Source organism: Lissotriton helveticus, assembly GCF_964261635.1.
Source record: "Lissotriton helveticus chromosome 1_1 unlocalized genomic scaffold, aLisHel1.1 SUPER_1_unloc_33, whole genome shotgun sequence".
Classification (NCBI taxonomy): domain Eukaryota; kingdom Metazoa; phylum Chordata; class Amphibia; order Caudata; family Salamandridae; genus Lissotriton; species Lissotriton helveticus.
Window position 1 is genome coordinate 590,066 of NW_027611674.1, and position 24,403 is coordinate 614,468.

General features: G+C 41.8%; 2 protein-coding genes across 2 annotated transcripts in view; one reads left to right on the plus strand and one right to left on the minus strand.

Annotated features, from left to right (window-relative positions):
- The window catches only part of LOC144805923 (uncharacterized), a 214,915-nt gene that overhangs the window by 15,920 nt on the left and 174,592 nt on the right, over positions 1 to 24,403 (plus strand). The window lies entirely within an intron of this gene.
- Positions 5,099 to 24,403, minus strand: part of LOC144805931 (uncharacterized) — a 32,368-nt gene continuing 13,063 nt past the window's right edge. The window contains exon 2 of the mRNA XM_078672403.1: positions 5,099 to 5,142. Within this exon, the coding sequence (XP_078528529.1) occupies positions 5,099 to 5,142 (44 nt within the window). The remainder of the gene's footprint in view (positions 5,143 to 24,403) is intronic.

Below are 24,403 nucleotides of genomic sequence, written 5' to 3' on the forward strand. Positions count from 1 at the left end.
TAGGTTAAAAGAAGAAGCGTTTCCAGTCAGCGAGGGGTTATCTAAACTCTTCGTTGCCTTGATCTTGAGAATTGATGACGAAAGGGTTGCAGAGCGTTTTAAGGCAGCTGTCGTCTCACGGAAGAAACCAGAGGTCAGCGGTCGGTGTGTCAGCGAGGAACATACCCAGTGCTGAGAATTCCAGTTAACTATTCACAGAAGGCGGAGTGGAAAAGAGAGAGAGAGACTTGTTTGGAACAGAGAAGAAACTCAGAGCTAAGTGGGAGGTTTTCTGTTATCTGTTCAAATTTCTAGAGACTGTGAAATATTAATTAGCAACGTTACCTATACAAGAAGTTACGTGAACTCTTAAAAGAAGTAAAGACTTACTCACTATGTTGTCAACCGTCAGTTGAACCAGTGTTAAGCAGATACTTCAAGTATAATCTAGAAAGAGTTAGGGACAGTGTTAGAGAGGAACTCAGTACCAGTTAAAGGAGATAACGAGAAGAAGAAAAGCGATCTTACCTGAAGGAAGTGAATGAGATTAATTCATCTTAATTCAGGAGAAAGCTCTGTATAAGAAGAATTATAAGAAAAATATAAGAAGTACGTTAAGATAACACTGGTAGGTAGAGAGAATGGGTGAGATATAATTTAGTACAAGTACAGAGTATTAAGCAGAAAACTATAAAGATACATATTGTTTTACAGAAGTTAAGAGGTAGACCTGTCATCTGGAAATACAGAATAGGCAGACCACTTCAAACTACACTTCAGTATAGAAGAGCAGCAGGTCACTACTGATTCATGGGTAGGTGTTCAGAGAAGGAGTAACAAGGAAGACTGAGTAGTTCATAGGTACAGTGTAATATTGTCTTGTATATGCTTAGTATCCCTAGGGTTCTTCGAGAAGCTGATTGACGAGCTGATTGAAGATTCCAACGGATTCCAGAGGATCAAGACCATTCTCTTCTGTTTCTCTTTTGTTATTTTATCCAATTTCCCCTTCCCCCTGTCTAATCAGTTAGAGTCATGATACATTTCTGATTCTGATTGGTTGGAAGTGGGAGTCGGGAAGCTAGCATCTTCTGTTCCTGCGCAAGTCATCGAGAGGATTGCGCCGTAAGCCTGTGGACCTTGACACCCCATTGCTAAAGGTGATGAAGGCAAAGATAACCAACTCCCTATCATATGGGCATGAGATCATGATGGGCGCATTAAGTACCCCTCTAAACAAATTAAGCACCAACATTATTGAACGAGCATGGTGCCTGCCAATATCCTCGTCTCCAGCCCAAATCAGACTTGAACTTGGACTATTAGACCATCATGGTTTCGAGGCCGGCGCGTTTATCAAGCTTTTCAATAGACTGCGCAATTCCCGGGAAGGCAGTTTCGAGGTTAGACTTTGGAATTAAATATTGAGCAGTCATCTCAACCATTCCTTGCAGCAACTCGGCGTCAAGGAATACTGGGGAATAAATCCATCACAGCCAGCGTTAAAGACTGTTACTAAGAGAAGTGTCCGGCTATGGTCCTTTCATTCAGACAGGGCAAAACTGTCCAGAAGGAAACATGCCTGGGCGGTTATTTCTTACTTCAAACTGGGGGTTGAGCCATCTTATTTATCATGCACGTTTGCACTTTTTTGGAAGTTAAAATGTATGGTCCTGAGATTGGAGAATGGCCTTTTTTAGAGCATTTACTTAAATGGCGGCGCCCACATGTCAGTACTGAATGTAGAAAATGCGGTTACCACTCTGAAGCAAGGGAGCACATAGATTGCGCGTGTCCCGCATTGCTCAATGACAGAAGGAACTCACTGCGTGATGCATGGAACAATATCGGAGCTCGTACATGTCACCAGGAGATTATAGCCAACAAATTTGCCACCGGAGCGGCCAAGTCACTGGGCAAATACGGGGCCGCAAACCTCCCTTTTTCTGGCTGCACCATTACGCAGCCCCAAGATGAACTCATGAACATTTGATCACCCAGTATAGTTTATTTGACCAATATTTTTTTATCTAATACTAATTGTTCTTACTTACTTACAGCTTGAAAAGTATGTCTAAGTCTCCCTCTCCAGCTTTTTAAAGTAATGCTATGATTGTCTTGTCAACCAAGGGTTTTAACTTTTTAAGCAATCAGTCATTAGCCAGACACTTTAACTACACCTCACTTTATAGCAAGATTAACCCACCTTTTTAGCACTAATTGTGTCTTTAAAAAAAAAATCCTTGTATACATGCATGACACGATTTTAAAAATGTTATGGGTTTAAGTAATCACACAATAAAACTGAATTTGAATTTGATAATTTCCATCATTCAATCAAATCAGAGGAGACAGAGAAGTTGAAACATTTAAGATCTGGTTTTGATCTCGGCGGACTGGTTACTCCATCACAATGGTGACAGATATTCCATCCCTCGAAATATGAATTCCATTATATCCAATGGGATTAATATTTCGGCGTATGGGATATTTGTCACTTTGTGATGGACTAACCCGTCTGCCGAGATCTAAATCAGGCCCTTGGTTATTAACAGGTTTCTGAGAACTTGACGGTCAAGTAAAAATTGAATCTTAAACAGCAAAGAATTCTAGAACTTAAAAAATAGAATACAGAACTCTACTTTACAGTTCTGGACCCTTGGCTTGGAAAATAAATCTATATTTAGAACAGAAGGAACGTGGATTAAATTCATTCTTGACAGAAATAATATTCTGGCTTTGTGTTTACAAGCAAAAAAAATCTCTCCTTTTATATAAATCCCGCTGGTGAATGGTGCCCTCTGAGCAAATAGAGATGCAGCTGTGTGAAAGCTCGGCCGAATATTTCACTTCAGAAGAGTGCAGGATCAATAATGAAGGTTGTGGAATCTGTCGGGTCTGTCACTGGCGTGAATCCGACCCCGTGAATCAGCGCAATCACCTTCGACCTTGCCGGCCGGGAGGGGAGCGAGGATCTGGCCATGACGTCACACAGCTTCTCCCACTGCCGGCCCGGCGCATCGGGTGCAAGCCCATCGGCCCTGGAGGCACTCGGTGAGAGGTGGCCCCGCTTGCAGCTGTTGCGCTTTAAGCTTTCCGAGGACGGAGGTCCGTACCGGCATCCGTGAACTGCCAGCAATTTAATGAGACCCGCAACTCTGAAGTGATTTCCCAGTGGCTGCCGTCGTGGGCCACAATTAGAGTCACCTATTGGTGGTTACGCACGCTGCACCTCCATATGGTGCTGGAACCCTTTGCCTGGATTATACCTCTGTGGACGCTTTCCTCCTCTGCGTGCTCAATGGGCGACCAACTGATCTCTGTGACAGCAGACGCGGCTGCCTCGCCAACGAACCGGCACCCCTCTTCGCACCACACCATGCGGCGCCTGATTAGGGCTGCGTGACCCCACTAGGGCTTAGGGGTCCTATGACTGTGTCGTAGCTGACTGGGAGCCAGCCGCTGCCATTTTGATTTACAAGGGGCTGAGAACGACCAAAAGGTGGCACTGATTGGACGCTACAGCGGCAATGTTTGACTCGTGCCCCGAGGGTCCTGACTCCCCCGCCTTGCTTTGGTCTTCTAGCAGGGGTGCCTATGCTGCTGAATAGGCCTCTGTCTGCAGTCCTGCAGATCCTAGTCTCGCTGTTCTCCTGATCCGGTAGTCTCCCATTGGTGGCAGAGAGCGGGACGCAATGGCCACTGCGAGGGACCCCAGGCAATCCTCATTGCAAAAACTGTCCAAAATTGCCCATTCCTACTCAGATGAAGCAGAGGGGAAGGTGGCTGTCACAGAAGTGACGCAGCAAACTGAAGACGGGTCTTTGACGTTGCTGGACATCATGGAGGCTACCTGGGGAGTCCGCACAGCGCTGGAACATAAGATTGACACTGTTTTGATCGATTTTAACCTCATACGCACCAATCTGAGAAACATGGGGGAGAGGGTCAAGGCAAACGAAGACTCTGTCGCAACACGTAAGCCCTCCACGACGCAGATGGAGACGACAGTTAAGCAACTACGGACCCAGACATCGGACCTTGAGGCTCGGCTAGAAGATTATGAAGGGCGAGCAAGATGAAACAACGTGCGCATCCTGGGAGTTCCCGAACGGGCAGAGGGAAAGGCCACAGACCAAGTCGTTGAAGACCTGATTCAAAACCATCGTGACCGGGACATTATCCTTCAAGCTGCAAGAGTTGGACCGCCTCTGAAATCTGAGAATTCAAGCATAACCTTTTTTTCCAGACTTGACCTATAAGGTGCAACAGAAACGCTGCTCCTTCCTAGAAGTGAAACGGGCACTCAGGGGGCACAATTTGAAGTATGCCATGCTTTTCCAGCAAAACTGCGTGTGCAATCGGACAGTATGTCGTTGTTTTTCCTGCCCCCGGAGGATGCCTGGGATTGGCTGGAGAGGTAGCGTTCCTCTGAGAAACGGGATCGCCCATCCCCGGATCACCCTCATAGATCTGACCGCCATCTGGAAAAGGTTGAATGAAAGAACCGGATATGGGTGTCATTGGATGTTGGAAACAGAAGTGGTATGCCGTTCCTACAAGGAGAAGGGGGGGATGGGGTTTAGTGCAGGAGATGGTCAGAGATCAAACAAAGGATCACACAAGTGTGTCCATGAGCAGGAAAAGTGGTTGCTCATTTCGGAAAAAGACCCTCACACAACCAGCCAGCTAGGTGTCTTGCTTCAGCATCTGGTCTGCTCCTTCTCAGGTCTGCACTGCAATACCCGATCAGGCACTCATGATGGGGCCTTCTTCGCGGAGATCTTTATTCCTAAAGCTGTTGGGTGTAGTGCGTGTGAGGGCCCTAAAACATTGTGTGTAGTGTAGGTGACAATAATGTGTAGGGATGTGAAAATAAAACAGGGAATAGAGGTCTACTCAGAACAATTTTAATGAGTTGTGGTCACAACCCTGATTAAAACCAGAAAAAAAGGCGCACACTCCCACTCTAAGTTATGTGAGATAATGTGCTGGTGAGATAGATCAACATGTTTCTTGCCTGTTATCTATTAATGGCAATTTTTCAGGACGAGAAAATGATCTACCTACACTTTTTGGTAGTGGTCACAAGTACAGAGAAGTATAGAAACAAGCACCTTTACAGCACCCTAAAAAGTGGTACCTGTGGATCTAAACCAAAATCTGCAATAAAAAACACAGTATGACAATATTACTATCATTGTCTTGAACACGACTTAGTCGCATCCGCTTCTCCTGGCAGGGGGTTGGGGGGGTGGCATTAAAACATTTTAAGACCCCGGTCTAGGGTGTTCCTCATCAGAGAGGTGTGAGGGGCCTGATGTAACACTGTTGGTTAATCAAATCATAAAGGGGAGGGCACAGAGACTCAAAGCCGATGGATCCTCACTGATTGCAATAAGTGACTGGATCAGGCCCCCTCCTACTATTTCCTGATGCGCTGCCAGCTAGGTATATTCAGCACAGGTTTGTAAATCAAGGTTTGTGATGTAAAACATAAAAGTAATAGAACCATGTAAACTTTACAAAGGAATGCTGAGGGCAAAGCCCTGATCAACACGGTTAGTACTACTGGCAAGAGTGTGTACATTTATCTGCTACCAGTGCCCCTTCCATGGAAAAGGTCAGCCATACCGTGACTCTCTCCCTGTCAAACCCAACCTATTCTTAACTCTCTCCAGCAGGACCTGCAGACGGGTGGCGAGTGAATACTAAGCACTCTCTCACAGACCCAACCTATTCTAGACTCTCTCCAGCAGGACCTGCAGACGGCCGGCGAGTGAACACTAAGCACTCTCTCACAAGCCCAACCTATTCTAGATTCTCTCAAGCAGAACCTGCAGACGGCTGGTGAGTGAACACTAAGCACTGTCTCACAAACCCAACCTATTCTAGACTCTCTCCAGCAGGACCTGCAGACGGCTGGGGAGTGAACACTAAGCACTCTCTCACAAACCCAACCTATTCTAGACTCTCTCCAGCAGGACCTGCAGACGGCTGGGGAGTGAACACTAAGCACTCTCTCACAAACCCAACCTATTCCAGACTCTCTCCAGCAGGGCCTGCAGACGGCTGGCGAGTGAACACTGAGCACTCTCTCACAAACCCAACTTATTCCAGACTCTACAGCAGTAAGTGAACAACAGACACTCCCTCTGTCAAGTCCAACTTTCTACAACCCTTTTCAGCAACACCTGTAGAAGACGGGTGGGTGACCACTTCAGGCAAATGCAACAAAACTAGGGCTGCTGATTGACCCCGATCGCAGGCCCAGCGTGGCTGATCCACAAAGGCTAGTTCGATCCCATGTGTGGGCAGAAACTTCACCGGTTCTTGTCCAGAAATGCTTAGTGTTCGTAGGAGACAGGCAGCCCTTGTTCTGGAAGAGCATGTGTGTTGAGTGCTTATGATCCTTGGCCCTCTTACAATGATTTATTGACAGTACACATATCACTAGTACAGAGGTTGGTGTCAAACTCTTGAAGGGGGAAGTGTCACTTTCCCTAAACCACTGCAGTTAGAGCTGACACTAGGAAACCAACCATCCTTCAAGCAACTTGGTTTCCACTGGTTCTTTTGGTAGAACCTCCTTTAGGCTTTCTACAGGAGTAGGTGTTTGGAGGTCAACATAAGGTATGAATCGAGTAACAAGATGACCCCATATCTCTGGTAAACAGCTTTTCCATTTCTGGATTTTGTTTGAACATATCAACGCATTCTGTGAGTTGTAGTCTTGAACCAAATGGACCAACACACCTGATCACAATAGTATGTAAAAGTAAAGTTCAGGAATGGGAAAGTGGTGTCCCTGTGACATGGAACCATCTGTTAACCATACGTACGACAGAGTAAACTTTACACAGCATGCTTCATGCTCTGGTAGAGCTGTTACTTTTAAAAACAATACATATTTACATATAGGTGGGGCTGGTAAAATCAGAACTAACATTAAACAGTTCTAGCAAGTTGGGCAGTCAAGATATGACCCAAGTTAGGTTTCGAGTGTTTAGTAAACAGAAGTGTATACAACCAAACATCGGGTGGGTGAACCCGATGACACTGTTTGCAGAGTTTGTCTAAAGCCCCAGCACTATGTCCATGTGCTGACAAATCCAGTACGTGTTTTTGTCAAGGAGACCTGCCTTAGTTCGGGCTGGACTGTTCCCATGAGGAGCAGCATCAAAGCTAATTAGCATATAGCTGTGTTCAAAGTAGCCTGGCTGATGATGGGTGATACCCCAAAACCGGTCCCAGGATGTTTGTTTCTAGTCCAGGGAGGACCTGGCTTGGCAGTTCAGGATAGGCTATTCCCATGAGGAGCAGGGTCAAGACTAATTTGCATATAGCTGGGTCTAATCTTGGATGGCATGGTGAGCTCAAGAACGATGGATTGAACCCAGATCTCTTGACTGGGGGTGAATGTTTGATTCATACCGTCCATCATTTGTGGGTCTTTTGCTATTTTTGCCCTAAGTGCTCCGGGTATGGCCAGACAGGAGTCCCGGGCTCACTGTGCCACTGAATTGAAGCTTTCCATTGATTTAACCCAGATATCTTGACTCGGGATGATGTTTGATTTGTTCCACACTCCGTCCATCATTTGTGCATCTTTTGATTAGTCTTCCTGAGCACTACAATTTTGCATATGGTAGGATGAAGAGTGGGGCTGTATTCTCTGTTGTTCAGAATGTAGAATCATTTCTGTGAGTTCAACCTCTTCTCTGTTTCCTGATCTCTGTTCTGTGTGGCAGTTGATAGCTTGGTACGAAAGCTTAAACCTCTCTGTTCCTCTGTTGTGGGTGCTCCACATCGGAAATTACCCTGCTGTGTACAGCAGCAATCTACAGAAAGGATCATTTTATTTCCTTTCATTGATTTGTGGATAAAAGGATCCATTTGGAAGATGTCCAGGAGAAGATACATGAATGAAGAACCAACCCAAATTAGTTCTGAGAGTGCAGGCAGAGAATCCATATTCCTTGCATGCGTTGACTGTACAAAAGTACGAGCTGCTGACTCACTTGCTGCTCCATATTCAACTTCTCTATGTCCAAGAAAGTTTAAGAAGGAAATACCTGCTGTTCCAGGTTCAAATTCTCTTTGGCCAAGGAAGGTAGTGATCCACAGAGTACTTAAGGGATAGCTGTACAACCAGCAATGGTGTCTTCCTGACACCAATAGACAGCACGCAAGTCCACATCTTTCTCTTCTCCGCTGCATATGTTGATTTTCTCGGACCAGGTGCGGTGACGTCCCTCTACGGAATTTGGTGCCCCCTGATGCACCCATCTCTCCTGTAATGAAAATTTAGTAGAACATTGGCTCTTGGTCACATTGGAATCTTTAAGAATGACAGACACAACAGTCTTACGTTTTAAAGATTTACTTTGAAAATATTCAAAGTTTGTAGGCACAAATTTAAGTTAATCAAATAGATATTCAGACTAAGTGCTAAGTCAGAAATACAGAGAATTATGAACTTAGGAGATGGAGACAGAACTGACAGAGATTCACCTTCTACGAGTGGGGACAGGACTCCTCTTAAAATCGTAAAATCACACACATGTATCGGATTTTAAACAAACATTCATGCATTCACTACATTAGTATAGGATTCTCAGGACCAATAGGACTCAAGCTAAGGGAAACGTTTCTAATAAAATATGTTTGAGGACTTTCTGACTATTGAACGACATGGGATTCTGTGTTCACAGCGTCCAGTACATGAGGACAAAACTGTTATATGGTATGCTATTCAGTCTCAGACAACTAAACTCAGCCTTGAAAAAATACATTTCATTCAGAACATTCAGCAAAGCCTTCAGCTCGCTCCGTGGAGCCTGGTAATTCTTTATTCTAGCAGAGAATGAGGCAGCAAAGTTGCTATGGAAACTAAGCCGACCTATGGACATGTTCCCATTTCACTATACATTGCCAAGCAGGGCATTGCAGTGTTCCTCTACAAGTGACACAACCTGTATGACATGTTTTATGAATAAGTTTTATATATGGTTTACATTTTTTGAAATGTGTGATGATGGTATAATTTAGTTTCTTCACTTTCTATTACCCACATCAGGTTCGGTGTATCATGATCTATTGGATGTTTACATGAATCTGTTATTTTTATGCGCTAAGATACATCTCTTTCAAACAAACTCTTTGCAGCCTCGAGTCCTTGACCCTTTCGGGCTTGACGTTTTTCGAATTATACAGGGTTCTGACTAGTTACTATTTTCTATAGCCCTTGCCGCGAATCGCTCTTGTAGACAACTCTTCTGAGCGTATATTTTGTCCGTTCCGTTGCCGTCAGCTTTGTTTCCATAGCAACGGATGCTGACGCTGAAACATGCACGCGGACTCTTTCCAGTTCCTTATAATGTCTCCCCCGCTTGGATGGCTTTCCATTGACTGATCCCGCATTGAAGGCGATTGGATTTGTTCTCTCCCTTACAGGTGAGTTAACGAGCCGTACCCTGTTCTAAAGGGACGGTCTTCTTTTAATCACAATCACGATGTCCATTAGCGTATTTACCCCCACGTTTGGACTTGAGCCCTATATCAACTAGGCCCACATTTTTGGCTTGAGTATCGGGGCATTTTATTCTAAAACATTTTGTATATATGCACTTTTCTAGATAATAATATCACATAATATCACAGGATATTTGGAGAGTATGTCTATTAGCTTGGTTACTGGCATCTTTTGACTTAAGCTTGATTCTCACGAATGGTTTAACCAGAATTTTAAATACGGTCCATAGGTACCACGCCTGCTTGTTAGGCTGGACTTTCTGGGTATCCATCCACCTTTTTAAACTTATTTATCACAGCACCCCCATTTTATTTTTAAAAACATGCACATTTTAATATACATGTGCTCAACTACTTATGACCAGTGAAGCTTTGAGTTTTGATTACCTATCGGTTTTCCCACAGAGAATCCTAACTGGATCTCTGGAAATCACTGATTCATCCTAGAGCTACTCTATGAGCTAGCTTTATACTCCCTGGTAGATTGTTTCCCAGTTTCTTTGCTGGATCAAGCTTTCAATCCATGTATGTAAATCTGCATAGGACTGATAGACTTTCTCCCATTTCTTCCTTCCACATTTAGGCAATTTCTTTAGTGGTTTATTCAACACCTAATTGAAGGCACTAGTAGTAATAAATAGCTTTATTTAGATAAAAACATATCTTAAAAGCAGTTGAACACGATTAAAAATATAATAAAAAAACTCTCCAGTTTAAAAGCAAGATACATTATGACAGTTCTTGATTATTAAAAACAAAAAGCATTTTAACAAATATTAATTGTCCCCCACATACCCTATAATTCATCATTGCTAATGGGGACTAGTTAATCAATGAAGGGGGGCATTTTGGGGATTAAAAGAGAGACACAGCCACTAAGAGAGAAAAGGAGGAAGAGACGCTTTAGGAAATTGCACTCAAAGCTCTCGATCTGATGTTCCATGCCCATCTCAGGAATTTGGCCAGACCACACGCATACAGTGCTCGCGCATCAGACCTAAAAATGCACAACGCCGCAGAATGGCTGCGGGTACCCAGATCTCTGCAATGTGGTTTACGCCAATGTTCCCTTGGCAATTTGTAAGCTGGGAAAGCAAAAAAGACATGCGCAATTGACTCAGGTTTGGCCTCACAATTCAGGCATAAAGATGATGTTTGGTACGGAGGCTTCCAATGCGCAGTCAATTCGCGAATAGGCAGTGATCCTACCCTGAACTCAAAAAACAGGGCCCTATCAAAAGGTTTCTGTATGATATCAAGGTATGGTTCATATCGTGTGAGGTGCTTATGTTGCAAGAACTCCTCAGTCATCCTGCCTAATTTGGGATCCAGAAAACCTTTACTACTGACCCAAGCCCAGTATGCCTTCTTGAGCTCTGTCTTAGGAAGGTACTATTCTGATAAGAAATATTGAGGCTACTACTTGTTGTCACCACAGGTGAGCCACTCACGGAGTAATCTCCTTGTCCAATTTTTATTAATTTTTATCACTTGACACCAACACATATTCTTTATTACACAGGCTGTTATTCAGGCCCAGTCCTGATGAAGACCCGACGTGATGATTAAGATTTGCACTCATAAAAGGGTTGAATCGTCGACGATATTCTCTGGTAATCCAGCAAACCTGCCAAGTTTGTCCCACGTGCAAATATTGATAGTACACTGACTTGGACCAGGCGGCTCTAGGATCATGGTGCCTATAAATTCGAAATTATAATTCCTATCGAACAATCAGGAGTGCAAGTATGTTCAATTGGCATGACAATAAGGTTGCTTTAAACTTACAGTATTATGTATAGGTCGCTCATATAAAATAAAATCTCATTCATTACAGGTCCATCTAAAATAGGTTGTACTTGAGGACCAAAGGATCTTTAACGCAGAGAAAAAAAGCTTTACCATATTGGCAGGTATGTGTTTAATCCCCCGAAGGTAATAGCAAAGAGTGCAAAGAATAATGCAAAATAGTGATAGGTGTTCCAATTTTTGTGTTTATAGATGAGTCCAATGTGGGAAAATAAGATGCCCTGATGAGAGCCTACAGAGACAACAGTGAGGCTTGAAACGCGTCGGTTCAGCGATTGTTTTCGCTGGTTTAAATAAAGGATAAAAATAAAGGAATAGGATTGATAGCTGACAAATACACAACAGCGTTCAAATAAAAAAAGAACTATTGCTCAATTTTTGTGCACCAAAAAGAATGTAATCTTTGTTCTACATTGGTTTTGTTGTTTATGTGGTTGTATTGTGAAAAGTATTGTAACAGTCTTTTTCATTGATATAATTTGTTTTTCTTGTATATATAAATGTAAATTGTGTTTTATATGAATGTATGTTGTATATGTCTTTAAACTGGTTGTGTAGCTATGTGAAGGCCGGATTCCTTCTCTATAAAAAAATGAAAAGTTGCAAATTAAAACAGCATGGTCTGATAGATATTTAAGTAATGAAATGTGCAGGGTGGCAGCTACCAGGGATAGACACTTTTTTTAATCGAAAAGGCGACATTTGAAGCACCTGGCCTGGATTTATGTGGTACACAATTATATTTATTTTTTCGCTAGGAAATCAATAAAAAGATTTCAAAAATGAGAATATTTCAAAATCTAACATAAGAATGTAAAAACCAGTGGTGTAACAATTCAGTACGGGGCAAGTACTCCAAAGGTCCGTTCACTGAATTAGCGTTTTGTGGGACTGTCCCTCGAAAAGGTTTTAAAACCTGGAAGGCAGGAGTCATCTTTTAATATCATTGCTTTTTTGTTAATTATTAATGTGTGAGAGGATTACATTGCTTCCATATCTGGGTCAAAGGAATGAAGGCCTACTGGCCCACTCATGAAAAAGTTCCTCTTTGACACACTAGACCAGGTCCTTGTGTTAACGTCACAGATCATGTTGGGTCTGATTCGCAGAACTAACTTGAGACAAAATCCTAAACTTACTACTTTTGGTATTCACAGAAGTTAGGATTTTGTCTTAAGACAGACTTAAGACAGAATCCTAACTTAAGTCTGTCTTAAGACAAAATCCCGTAATGTTTAAGTTTATATGAAGCCAGTACGCGGCATGCACTGTGTGTACGAGTGAATCAGAGTAATGGAAACCTGTGAGTTCAGTTATGGCAGCCCATGGCCTGTCCATGCGCACATAAGGTGGAGTTGAGGTTGTTCTAACAGTGTCATATGCGAATGACACCCAACTGCTGTTCTCTTGGAAGAATAATGCAGCTTTACCAGGCGACAAAATTCACAACTCTCTCACCGCGGTGTTTAGGTGGCTGTCCATGAACCAACTTAATTGTAACGCTGGGAAGACAGAGCTCCGCGTCTTTGGTCTAGAGGCCTGAGGCACTGTATCAGTCTTTTTGGCCATCGGATGCCCCCCTCCCCCCTAACCCAAAATTGGGTGTTGAAAAACTTGGGCTTCAAATTTGATGGACAACTTCTATTTCGCACCAAAGGTAATTCGGTGGCGAGCACTTGTTTTGCCTACTTTGACTGCTTCAGAAGTTTCTGTCTTTTATGGCTAGACAACAAGTGATTCAAGCCCTGATGAGACTATGGGAACAGACTTTATTTAGGTCTTCCCAAATACCTTATTGATAGGCTGTAGCTGGTCTAGAATGCAGCGGCTGGAACAACTTTCAGGCTCCGAGTAATTCCCACGCATCATGTCTTCTTAAGAGTCTTCACTGGCTCCCGGTGAGTAAGTGGATTATTTTTAAGACATTGCTTGTTACCCAGAAAGCCCTCCACAGAGCGTGCCTTGGCTATTTACAGGACAGAATTAAATTCCACACCCCCAGAGAAACCTTTGTTCTGTAAATCTTTGTCTCACCAGAGTTCCACGGATCAGGAAGGCATGGTCAGGGAGCAAAGCCCTCTCCTTCTTGGGCCCCCGAATGCAAAAAATGTCCACTGACACTCAGATGCATCAAGGCGACGCCTGTGTTTCAAAAAAAACTTAAGACCTGACTTTTTTCCAGTCCCGAGGTCTTTCCCTCATATTTTCCTGGTGATATTCTTTCTGCAGTAGCGCCAGGACACTCCTTGGAGTATCAGCTGTGCTTTATAAATAACCCCACATAGACATAGAGAGTGGAAGTGTACTGATGACATTCCTAATGATGTAGGGACACTGAATTTGAGACAGAGGTGACAGGGCTTCCTTTAGCGATTCGATGAGGTCTTTTTGCTGTGAGGGCTGCTGATTAGTTTTCCTGAGCACCACCATTTTGTAGATGGTGGCGTGAACAGCGGGTCCCAGTTGTGTGAGTAGTTCTGAAGTTTTCGGGTGCTTCATAGGGTTAGTATCAGGGTTGAGCTGAAGAGGTTCCAGTCGTGTTCCCCTGCCTAAGTGTCGAGTATCTGGCATCCTGTTTTTTTATTTTGTCCCAGTGCAACGTTATGAGAGACAGAGAGAGAGAGAGAGAGAGAGAGAGAAGAGAGAGAGGGGGGAGAGAGAGTGAAAGAGAGAGAGAGAGAGGAGAGAGAGAGAGAGAGTAAGATAAAGAGAGAGGGAGGGGGAGAAAAAGAGACAGAGAGTGAGAGAAAGAAAGAGAGGGAGGGGGAGAGAGAGAGAGAGAGAAAGAGAGGGAGGGAGAGAGAGAGAGAGAGAGAGAGAGAAAGAAAGAGAGGGAGGGAGAGAGAGAGAGAGAGAGAGAGAGAGAGAGAGAGAGAGAGAGAGAGAGAGAGAGAGAGAGTAAGAGAAAGAGAGAGAGGGAGGGAGAGAAAAAGAGACAGAGAGTGAGAGAAAGAAAGAGAGGGAGGGGGTGAGAGAGAGAGAGAGAGAGAGAGAGAAAGAGAGGGAGGGAGAGAGAGAGAGAGAGAGAGAGAGAAAGAAAGAGAGGGAGGGAGAGAGAGAGAGAGACAGAGAGAGAGAGAGAGAGAGAGAGAGAGGAGAGAGAGAGAGAGTGAAAGAGAGAGAGGGAGGGGAGAGAGGAGAAAGAGAGAGAGAGAAAGAGAGGGAGAGAGAGAGAGAGAGAGAGGAGAGAGAGACATGTCCTCATTTCTTGGACAGTGTACTACAATCTCTGTCACGCCTTTAGCATGTAGAGCGGTGATAGCAGCGTACCATGTTTTGTGAATTAATAGTTGTGAACAGACTCTTTTTTCTGTGTCACAGGATTGGGGGCCTCCTGACGAGGGCTGGTGTCCACCTGACTGCGGTTTCCAGACTCCCAGATGTGAGGAGCTGCACAGCTGTCATGAGCTCATAGTAGCCAGTCTGCCTGCTTAGAGATGACATGTCCCTGCAGGAGGAGTGTCTGACCTGAGGAGTGAGTGCAGCTACTGAAGGTGCTGAGAGGTGGCCTCAGAGCTATTTACTAAACGCGCACTGATAGGAACAACAGGCTGCGTTAATAGTCAATTGACCCATGGGATAGTTATTCACCCATACTCTCAACTCTGAAAATGAAGAGAACCATGGCTCATGCAGAAAACTTTGAGCAAGAAATTGAAGTAATCAGAACATTTCAACATAGAGGATATCCAAAAACATAGCGGAAAATCCATGATAAACTGACAGAAATTCTCACTTTTGCATCACTTTTAATCTTAGTTGAAGATTTAGATCAATGAGGAGGTCCACAAGATAGTTTTAAAAAATATTTTAATACTAATTTAAAAACATTTAAAAATATCAAAACTTTTTGACACAACAGTTCATTATCAGGTAAAAATATCAGATTCGGAGCTTTTTCTACTATGCTTATATTGTATTTTAAAAACAAAGGTCTCAATAATAAACGACGCTGTTAGCGCGAGGCAGTGGTAACAAAGAGCACATGGTTGCTATCCTGTATACCAGCTTACAGCAGTCACATATTCCATCCATAACTTTCATCCGAGACCAGTTTGTCATCAAGGTTCCCAGAGAGAGATTTTTGAGGCTTTGTCACAGAAAAGGATGAATTTATTACATCAAATGTTCCCTTATTTGTAGAAAATTAAGAATCCAAACTTAAACTAAGGGCACCCAAGGATGCCTTTAAAAAACGTTTTAGCTGATAAACTGAACATGAGATAAGAGTTTCCTGATTTACCTCATACATATTTATTGCATATTTAAAATTTCTATAGACTGCACACTTTTCTTTTTTCATATCAAAACTTTTTGTAAGTGACAGTGAAAGATATCTAATTGTGTGTTCATCTGCAGCCGGTGCCTCCACCGTACTACCGCTGCCAGGCCTTACACAAAATCATTCATTATCCTGAATTCTAGTCTAAGTGCTGGTACTGCCAAAAGTGTATTCAAATTACATATTTTCCTTAAAATTGTCATTCAATTTCATTTAAAAAGTAGCATTTTGAAATATCTATGCATTCTATAGCGTCCAGCAGAGTCTAAGAGACTATTGCTTGATATACAGGTGATAAATGTAGAAAGTACCTATGGACATTGTAATAAGCCTCTAACCCACTTACGCAACGAGGAGTTGTTTAATATGTGCTCACTTTCATTCTGGGTATCAGACGATATTTCGTCCAAGTAGGGGGAAGGCTTCCAGCTACTCTTTACCAGGGTACCAATCACAGCTGCAATGTTTACTAAACTTATTTCCCTTAAAAATCAAACCTTTACTCTTGGAAATATAAACTTTCGAAAAGTGGGAAACAGCAAACTGACAGAGAGAAAACAGGAGGGAATTGGGACCCTGAGGCATTAAATCCAAGATAACAATATCATCTACATAAAGTAAACATGACAGATGGTGGACTCCTACAGACATCCCTGTTTCAATCCATTATTAGTATGAATTACGGCTGAGAGGCCACCATCCCCTCCTAAAAGTTCTTGCTGCCCGGTCGAGGAATGTAAGGCCATAACACTGTGGAAACTTCTATGAATGCTGCATAGACCGTTTTTTTCTCTTCTGGACTCTGTGGTGAAGGTGGTGGGCCGCATGGTACTTGACATAATTGTATCTTGGGTTGATGAAAACAACTTTTTATCCGATATCCAAAACGGCTTTCGCCCAGGTTATTCCACTGTGGAACAGTGTTTAAACCTGTACATGGTTCTGAACAAACACACTGTGGCTCGTTCCAGCCCCATATACCTAGGCTTCATGGACCTGTCCCTAGCATTCCACTGGGTCAATAGGTCCAAGATGTAGCAGTTGATGTCCTCCATTGGCATTGACAGTAACATCATTTTATTTCTGCGGGATCTTCACCGTGATTCAACCGTGGTTGCCCGCTATTCAAAGGATCTGAAAGTATCCAGAGAGCTTGACATCAAGAGAGGGGTGTGTCAGGGGTGCATTTTAGCACCCTTTCATTTTAACCTATATATTAATTCCTTAGAGAAGACCCTTTTGGCCACAAATGCTGATTGTCCCCAGGTAGGCAAGCGTAGCCTGCCAGTCCTCCTATACGCGGACGACGCAGTCCATGGGCGAGGACAGCTAGGGGCCTACAACTTCTTCTGAATTCTTTTGCCCTTTTTATGAAGGACTTGGACCTTTTGTTTCATCATGCCAAGTCGTTCATTATGCAGGTGGGACGCCGTAAAGCTAAGCAGTTCACTTTTAAACTCTGACTTCATCAATGCCGAAGACAAATGTTTTCTCCTATTTGGGAGTTGTGTTTGACGATTCCCTCAGTTGGTGCCCTTTGCTTACTTGGAAGAAAGGAGATCTAGTGAAAGCTTTTGCAGCTGTTTTTAACTTTACCAGCAGAGTGGGAGGGAAGCCAATAGAGGCTCCTTTGAAAACATATGAAGACAAATATATCTTAAAGGTTAGTTATGGGTGTGAGATATGGGGCCACATTGGGGTAGGGGCAATGCAAAGTGCTGAAAACTCTTTCCTGCGATGGGCCCTTTCTGTCCCACAAAGCACCCCGTTCCTCTCAGATTTACTGGTTTTCCGTCCCCTGGCTTTGTGGCTTAATATTTGGGCTAATTAAGAAAATACACTTAGCAAAGACATCCTACGGGAATGCCTTTCACTTGACCATGTCTCAAGCATCCGATGGCTCCAGTATATAAGTGTTGGCCTCTCCAGGGTAGGTAGGAACTATTTGCTAACCCTGAGCGCAGATGTAAGAGGGACCTTTCTCTGGTCAAAGAGTGTTTTTAAGAATAAGCCGCTGTGATAGAGAGGGAAATGAGCTGTGTAAGCCTAGTGTGAGTAAGTACATTGTGTTAAAAACTCTACCAACCACCGAACCTTATCTTCTAGGGCTTAAAAGCATCCATGATCGTTTTCTATTGAAACGGTTTCGGCTCAACCTCTTTCATTACCTCTTGGCACACCCTCGTGGCTCCCACAGAGGCCAGTGCCTCATGCCCTGTGGCTGCAACGGTGAGTCTCCTCAGGACATGATGCACTTTTTTTTAATGTTTTGTAGTTTTTCTGCTATCCCTAGAAAGTTATTTATTATTCCCATTCTCAAAAAAGCGGGTGTTAGGTGGGTGAGACCAGCTCTTAACTTTTTACAACTGCTTTCTAATGACACTGTTTTGCATACGCTTAACTTTTTACGGGTCGCTGTTCAGGTCAGGCTGCGATTAACTTCTGTACTGTAATTCATTAATTTATATCTTGTGTTCTGATTAACTTGGACATAAATATATTTGTCAATCTGTAACTTGGAAGATGTTTTTCTTTTATAAAACCGAATAAAGTTTGTTGATAATAATCACTAGGGGATTCATTTACAGGGTAGCATGGTATCCCTAACAATAACTCCAGGAGTCACAGTCCACACAATGGACATGCTTTGTTCCCCCTACTTCCAACCTTACATATTCCCCAATCACCTGCCCAAACCTCTCCCTGCTGATGCCAATGTGGTACTCCGTCATCCCACAGACCATATTTTTGGCCCCTTTGAAAGTGTCCATACAATAAAAATGCTGCAGTTGTAAATACATATCAACTACCATTTGTTGTGTTTGAAACATTTTATTGAATAATAAAACCTAATAAACATAAGCTGATTATTAAAGCAAAACAAAACATCAGTTGCCATACACATAAGAGACAAAAGTAGTACATAAGAATCAACAAACTGTAACACAGCAAAGTTATCTAAAGCACAATTCCTAATTTTGGGCAATTTTTAAAGTTTAACAATAGAAACGTTCATAAAGAACAGGAAAGGAAACAAAGAAGGTGGGATACAGTGATTTCATTAATGTAATGCTTCCTACATATAGAAAAACAAATACGAATTATTTTGCTTTAGCAATAAAGTCCTCACATTAAAATACTAAGAGAAATATATTGAACAATGAACATTTCATATGTAATTAGAATTCAATTTGAATATGTTAACCTCAGCATTAATTGACTCATGATTACAACCTGAATGCTTCCTGGAAAGGAACCGCCTCATGGGGTTCAAAATCACATCTTTTCCAACAATAGGATTCAAATGATAAACTTGAATTTCAATTCAATTTATTGATTTAGGCCATTTTGGAGATCAACAATTTGAAATATATACAAAGTCCATACACTTTTGTAAAATTGTCACCTAAACTTGAATTCCATCCACTTTTTGATTAAACACTTCCCATTCCAGCACGCATCACAAGACCACTTGTTGTTATCTTCTCAATTTGTGATTATGTTTCAGATGGCAACAACAATAAATATGTTTAGAATTTTACCTCCAAAAGCAAAAACATGCCATTTCTGAATCATGGTGCACAATAAAATGTAGGAACAGAAGGGCATCGTTTGGTGTAGCATTCATTAAGGTTTGACCAGGCTTGAAACTAGAATTCCTGATTTTTTGGGACATTTAAATGTCATATTTTTGAAAGAGTTCTAACAGAGCCAGCACGAGCTCCGCAAAAAATAGAAGATGACTGAATTGAACTTAGAGAAAATGTGCTGATAAGTAATCTATTGATGTAAAATACAGTGGTCAGGCAATGCTTGTGGATCTAATCTATTCAGATTTTAACTCCATAGTTTGTTCAATAAATTGACTGAGCATAATACTTGAAGGTCCATCTCTCAGATCAGTTCTATTACGGTTTTAGTTGCGATAACACTAATAGAGATCATTGATAAATAGATTTTAAAAGCCATGGGTGGAATTGATTCTTGGTCTAAATCTAGATTGTTGTCTGCAATAGAAACCAGTACAAACAGATCAAATCTCAAAGCATTGAATATGTTTATTATAGTGGTTTAGAGTAAACCCAGAAGACACACATTGTTCCTGAAACAAGTGACAACATTTGCAAATATATCTAACAAAACATTAACGCTGGATGTCAGAAATTCTGTCTTTAAGTATTGTGCAAGAGTTATGTGTGATGGTTTTTATTTGATCTGAAGCAACACTAACACTAAATAGGTACATGCACCGGTTATTATTCAACTAACATTATTAGCAAACTTAATTTGGAGGGAATTGAGAAAAATGGCCTCATGTTTTATTGTTAACAAAATCCACTGGTTCAGTAATTCACAGAGTTTGCAAATGCTAAACCCCTTTTTGAAATGTACTAAGCCCATTTAACAATTCAGAATTTGGAAGGGGAATGTTAATAGTTTCCCTTCTGAATATTGAATACATTGTTAAGGTATGTATTAAGGTATGTATTGAGCTTTGAAACCATATGTGGACTGAAAAACAGTAATTGGAGGTAGTAACCCAAGGGGACATTTGTGAATCTGAAAGTAAAATGGGGTGCATTCAAAATGCCTTTATTTAAAAGCTATCACAGACAAAGTAGTGTGCTGACTCTACAAACAACCACTTTTTACCAAATGGATTATTAGTACATGAACCTCAGTATTTCCTATATTGCTGAAATTTAGTCTCTAATATTTTTGTAATGTTGTGTAAATATTTATTCCTGTTAGTTCCAATTTCAATATTGTCATGAAATGTACCTATTCTTTTTGTCAAACATATTGAAATATCTTTATCACAATTTTCGGGGCATTCTAAAAAGTGTTTTCACTCTCTAACTTGAAGCTTCCTAAGAAAAATACTGACCTAGGTCCTGGTTTCTCCTAGATCATTTAGCTTTCTCACTAAAACAAGCACAATATTGATTTGAGAGAGGTGGTTATTGTAGTCATACGCACTGGGGTTAGTTTAGAAAAGACCAATTCCTTAATCTTTCGAAATAATACTTGGAAAAGTTTATGTTCAATAATTTCATATAATTTACTGATAAAGATATTAGATAAAGATCCCCTAATTTCTTATACCTTGTGGTATCAAAAATATGATAGAATTAACAGACTTCTCTTCTTGATAAATCCAGGTATGAGAAGTTATTAAATGCGATTATCAACTTTCTGTTATTTTAACACATTTTGTCAGTGCACAGAGTATTTTCCCTACATAGATCACATTTCATGCAATGAATGGTCTGTGCTTGAACGTACAATCAAAGGGTAAAAATGCATTTCTACCACATTCAAGAAACCCTTGGGTCTCTGAGGATTACTGTTGCAAATGAAGACCTAGCTAAGATGAAATATCCCTTTAAAAGGACGATTTCCCTCACCCACCATAGTTGGCATGCTTCCTTATTGGGAATCTCCTTGCACCGTGATACAACCCCCTCACTGAGAGGGAGGAGTTCAGGCATATTTTGTTATATAGAAAGGTATACTAAATACCACAATAATGAGCTCAGGGTAGTGGGGGCAGCAGAGTGAAAGTTAAAACTTGCTGAAGGGTATGTGGGTTCCATTATTTGTACACCCCTGGGCCAGGATTAAAAATAGGACACTGTGGGAGAAATATATATGCACTGTTAGAGTCAATAAGAGGTCAACATGTTTCAGCCATTTAACCCTCCAAAGAGGTGTTTGCGGCATTCTTCAGGACTTAATCAAAAGTTCTGCCGCTCAATGAACTCAATCAATAACAAGCATTGTCATAGCCAATAGGTCTCGCCTTTGGGACCTTATAAGTGTTTAGCCATGCATATTCAGTAAAAATGTGAAATAATTACTATTAAAAAATAAAAGAAGACTATAAACTAACTAAGCTAGATGTGACTTTATAACTGGTTAATCAAACGTTTCTGGAGGTTTAGTATATATAAACAACTCCTTTTTTCTATGGTGTGTCATATAAAATTGATGCTATAAATTTTGGTAAGAGTGCACAACGTCAAACAATTCAATACTGCTTTTATATCAATTTACATTTGAAAGCTTGAAGTGAAAGACAATTCTAAATGGCATTTGGTTATGAGTAGGCGCTAATGACTATTTTCGGATGACAATGTAATTAGCTTTTTTTGTATAAGATGTGTTAAAAGTATGGGAAGGGAAAATGGCTATTTTGGCCAAATGCTGCCCTTTCTATATGCTTGCGAGTTTTAACTTGTAAACAGAATCACAATTTGTTATGTGGTACACTGTAATGTTAGATGAATCTGTTTTACTCTTCTGATAAGCAAGGGATGACGATGAACAATTTTTTTGTCCCTGGTTTTAAATGGATTCAGGTTGGAACAGATGAGGTGTTGGTTGACTTTACCTCAGAAAATGGTTGTTTCCCGCATGCTGTTTTCATGCGACTTAAATCCCTTCAGTGGAAGAGGCGGCTGCATGCCTGCATATATGGCCAGATCAGTACTTGGTTGTTTCGGTTCTCCAGTGGGGCTAGAATAGAAGCTGTTAAGGGCAGGGGCTTAGCTTCCCATTGGTGCAGCAGGTGCAGTGGCACCAGGTCCCAGATGTCCTAGAGGCCCACTGAACCCTGATAATTGCTGTTTGTCACAGTTCAAACAGAGGCCTGACGGGCCCACAGAACAATGATTATTGCTGTTTTCCACAGCCCAAATAAAGGGCAGAGGTCACATTTCCTTTCTTGCCTTGGGGCCCAGGGCACACTGGCTAGGCCACTGGTTAAGGATGCATTGAGGAAGAGGTGGCGAGACAGGTGGATTATCTAAACAGCTCGACGATGACTTCATGCCTGGGTATTAAAGTATTCATTACAATTAAAGACTGAAGCAGGAATAGATCTCATAATATAGGAAGGCCTATGAACAAATGCAGCTCGATTAGCGGCTGCCTTTAACTTCTCAATTATCACCTCTCCTAATTTACAGTTTTATATTAGATGCAGACATAAATCGTGACCTATGAATATGTTTATCTATCTATAGGTTCAAATGACCCATCTTTTCCATATGCAAGTATCAGACAGGTCGGAAACGCCCAATGGCATTGAACTTGATAAAGCCACATTGATCACTGGGCTTGAAATACAAATGGCAGCATTAGGCACGCAGAGGTGTATTCTACGTAATCTCATTATGTTCAGGGTACGGGAGAGAATTTAGGGCATAAAGCACTTTGACAAAAACATTTCTGCCACCATAGAAATTCAATCTTCCTTGTCCTACCCTAGTATACAAGTAGTACCACATTCTTTGTATACCTGAATTACAACACAAAATAGTACCGTATTTAAAGGCCCAGTTCAGAATTACATGGAAGGTGCACTGTCCCAGACTACACAACGGTGCAGTTTTCAGTGGGTGCTATCATCCCACACAGGGGCGAGCACACCAGATTATGCTGGAAAAAACATGTGGTGCCCCAACGTAGGCGCAGTTGTAAACCACCAGTCTGCTTACATAGTAAAGCGTCTGGCAGCTATTAAGTGAGGTGGCACGTTTCCCCTGCAGGTGGTTGGGGTCTGTCACCATCCTGTCAGGTGGGGGTATACAATCAGTGCGCCTCCTGACTGCTTGTTTGCCTTTTCACCTGTGTCAATAATACAGTGCAGTCCTTGGAGGAGTAGTCAATTTGTATTCATGAAAGACACTTGTGTTTCTCGGATGTTTAATCCCCAGATGATGCCTGAACTGTTCCCCAGTGGGCTATTTGTATATCGTATTGAATTGTATGTTCTTATGAGGACTGTTAATAATAATAATAATAAAAAAGATTTAGTGAGTGTTTTTTGCCCTCTATGTCACTCTACTTCTAAGCACCTAATACAGCTTGTACAGTGCTTACTGTCATCTGTTCACTTACATTATGCTTATTATGCTTAATATAAATAGTGCACAATTTAGGCGTTTGTGTCTGCCTACAACGTGGACATGATACAAATAGCAGTACCTACAAGGTGGATGGTACAATTCAAAAAGAGTCTAAGATACTCCAGCACAGATGACTTTGCATCAACATTACGAGGCATCAGTCTTGATGGCAAGCCAACTTAAAACTTATCAGTATTGTATACATTATTATCAGAGACTATACTTGCCTCTTGGATACAACTTTACAACGGAATTTTATTAATTTGTGTACAGTTGTGTGTATACAATAAAACAACCTCCCCACCATAATTGATCTGTCGATTCATCTTGTTGGGATCTGGAGTAGCATGCTACTCGCCGAAAAGCACTTCAACACTTCATCAGGGGTAGCAAGCGCTATATAAATGCAAAACCTTCCCTCTTCTATCCCCCCACAATCTTTTTTAACCCAACTAACAGACCAACATGTCCAGCTCTCATATACATTTTATATTTCCCTATACTAATTCACCACTAAACATTTTTGGATCCTAGAGCAGTGTGCTACTCGTCGAAAAAGCGCTTCAAAGTTCGTATGGGGTAGTAAGTGTTATGTAAATCTAAATACATTACAATTACTGTTTACATCGGGCTGCACTAACACGAGGATAGAAGTAGAGTGCGGATTAGAGTTTATCTGCCCAGAACAAAGCATACTACAGAAAGTGTGTGAACAGTCTATATGTTGTGCGCCTGGCAGAGAAAAACACAGCAGAGGTGGGAATAAGGTAGGTAATCTGATGGTCAGACCTATGTGGAAAGAGGCTATCACTTTGGGCAGAAAAGAGGGCTTACACTTTGTTTGGATGGACAGCAAGAAAGGGAGGTCTGGAAGATAAGCCTGAAG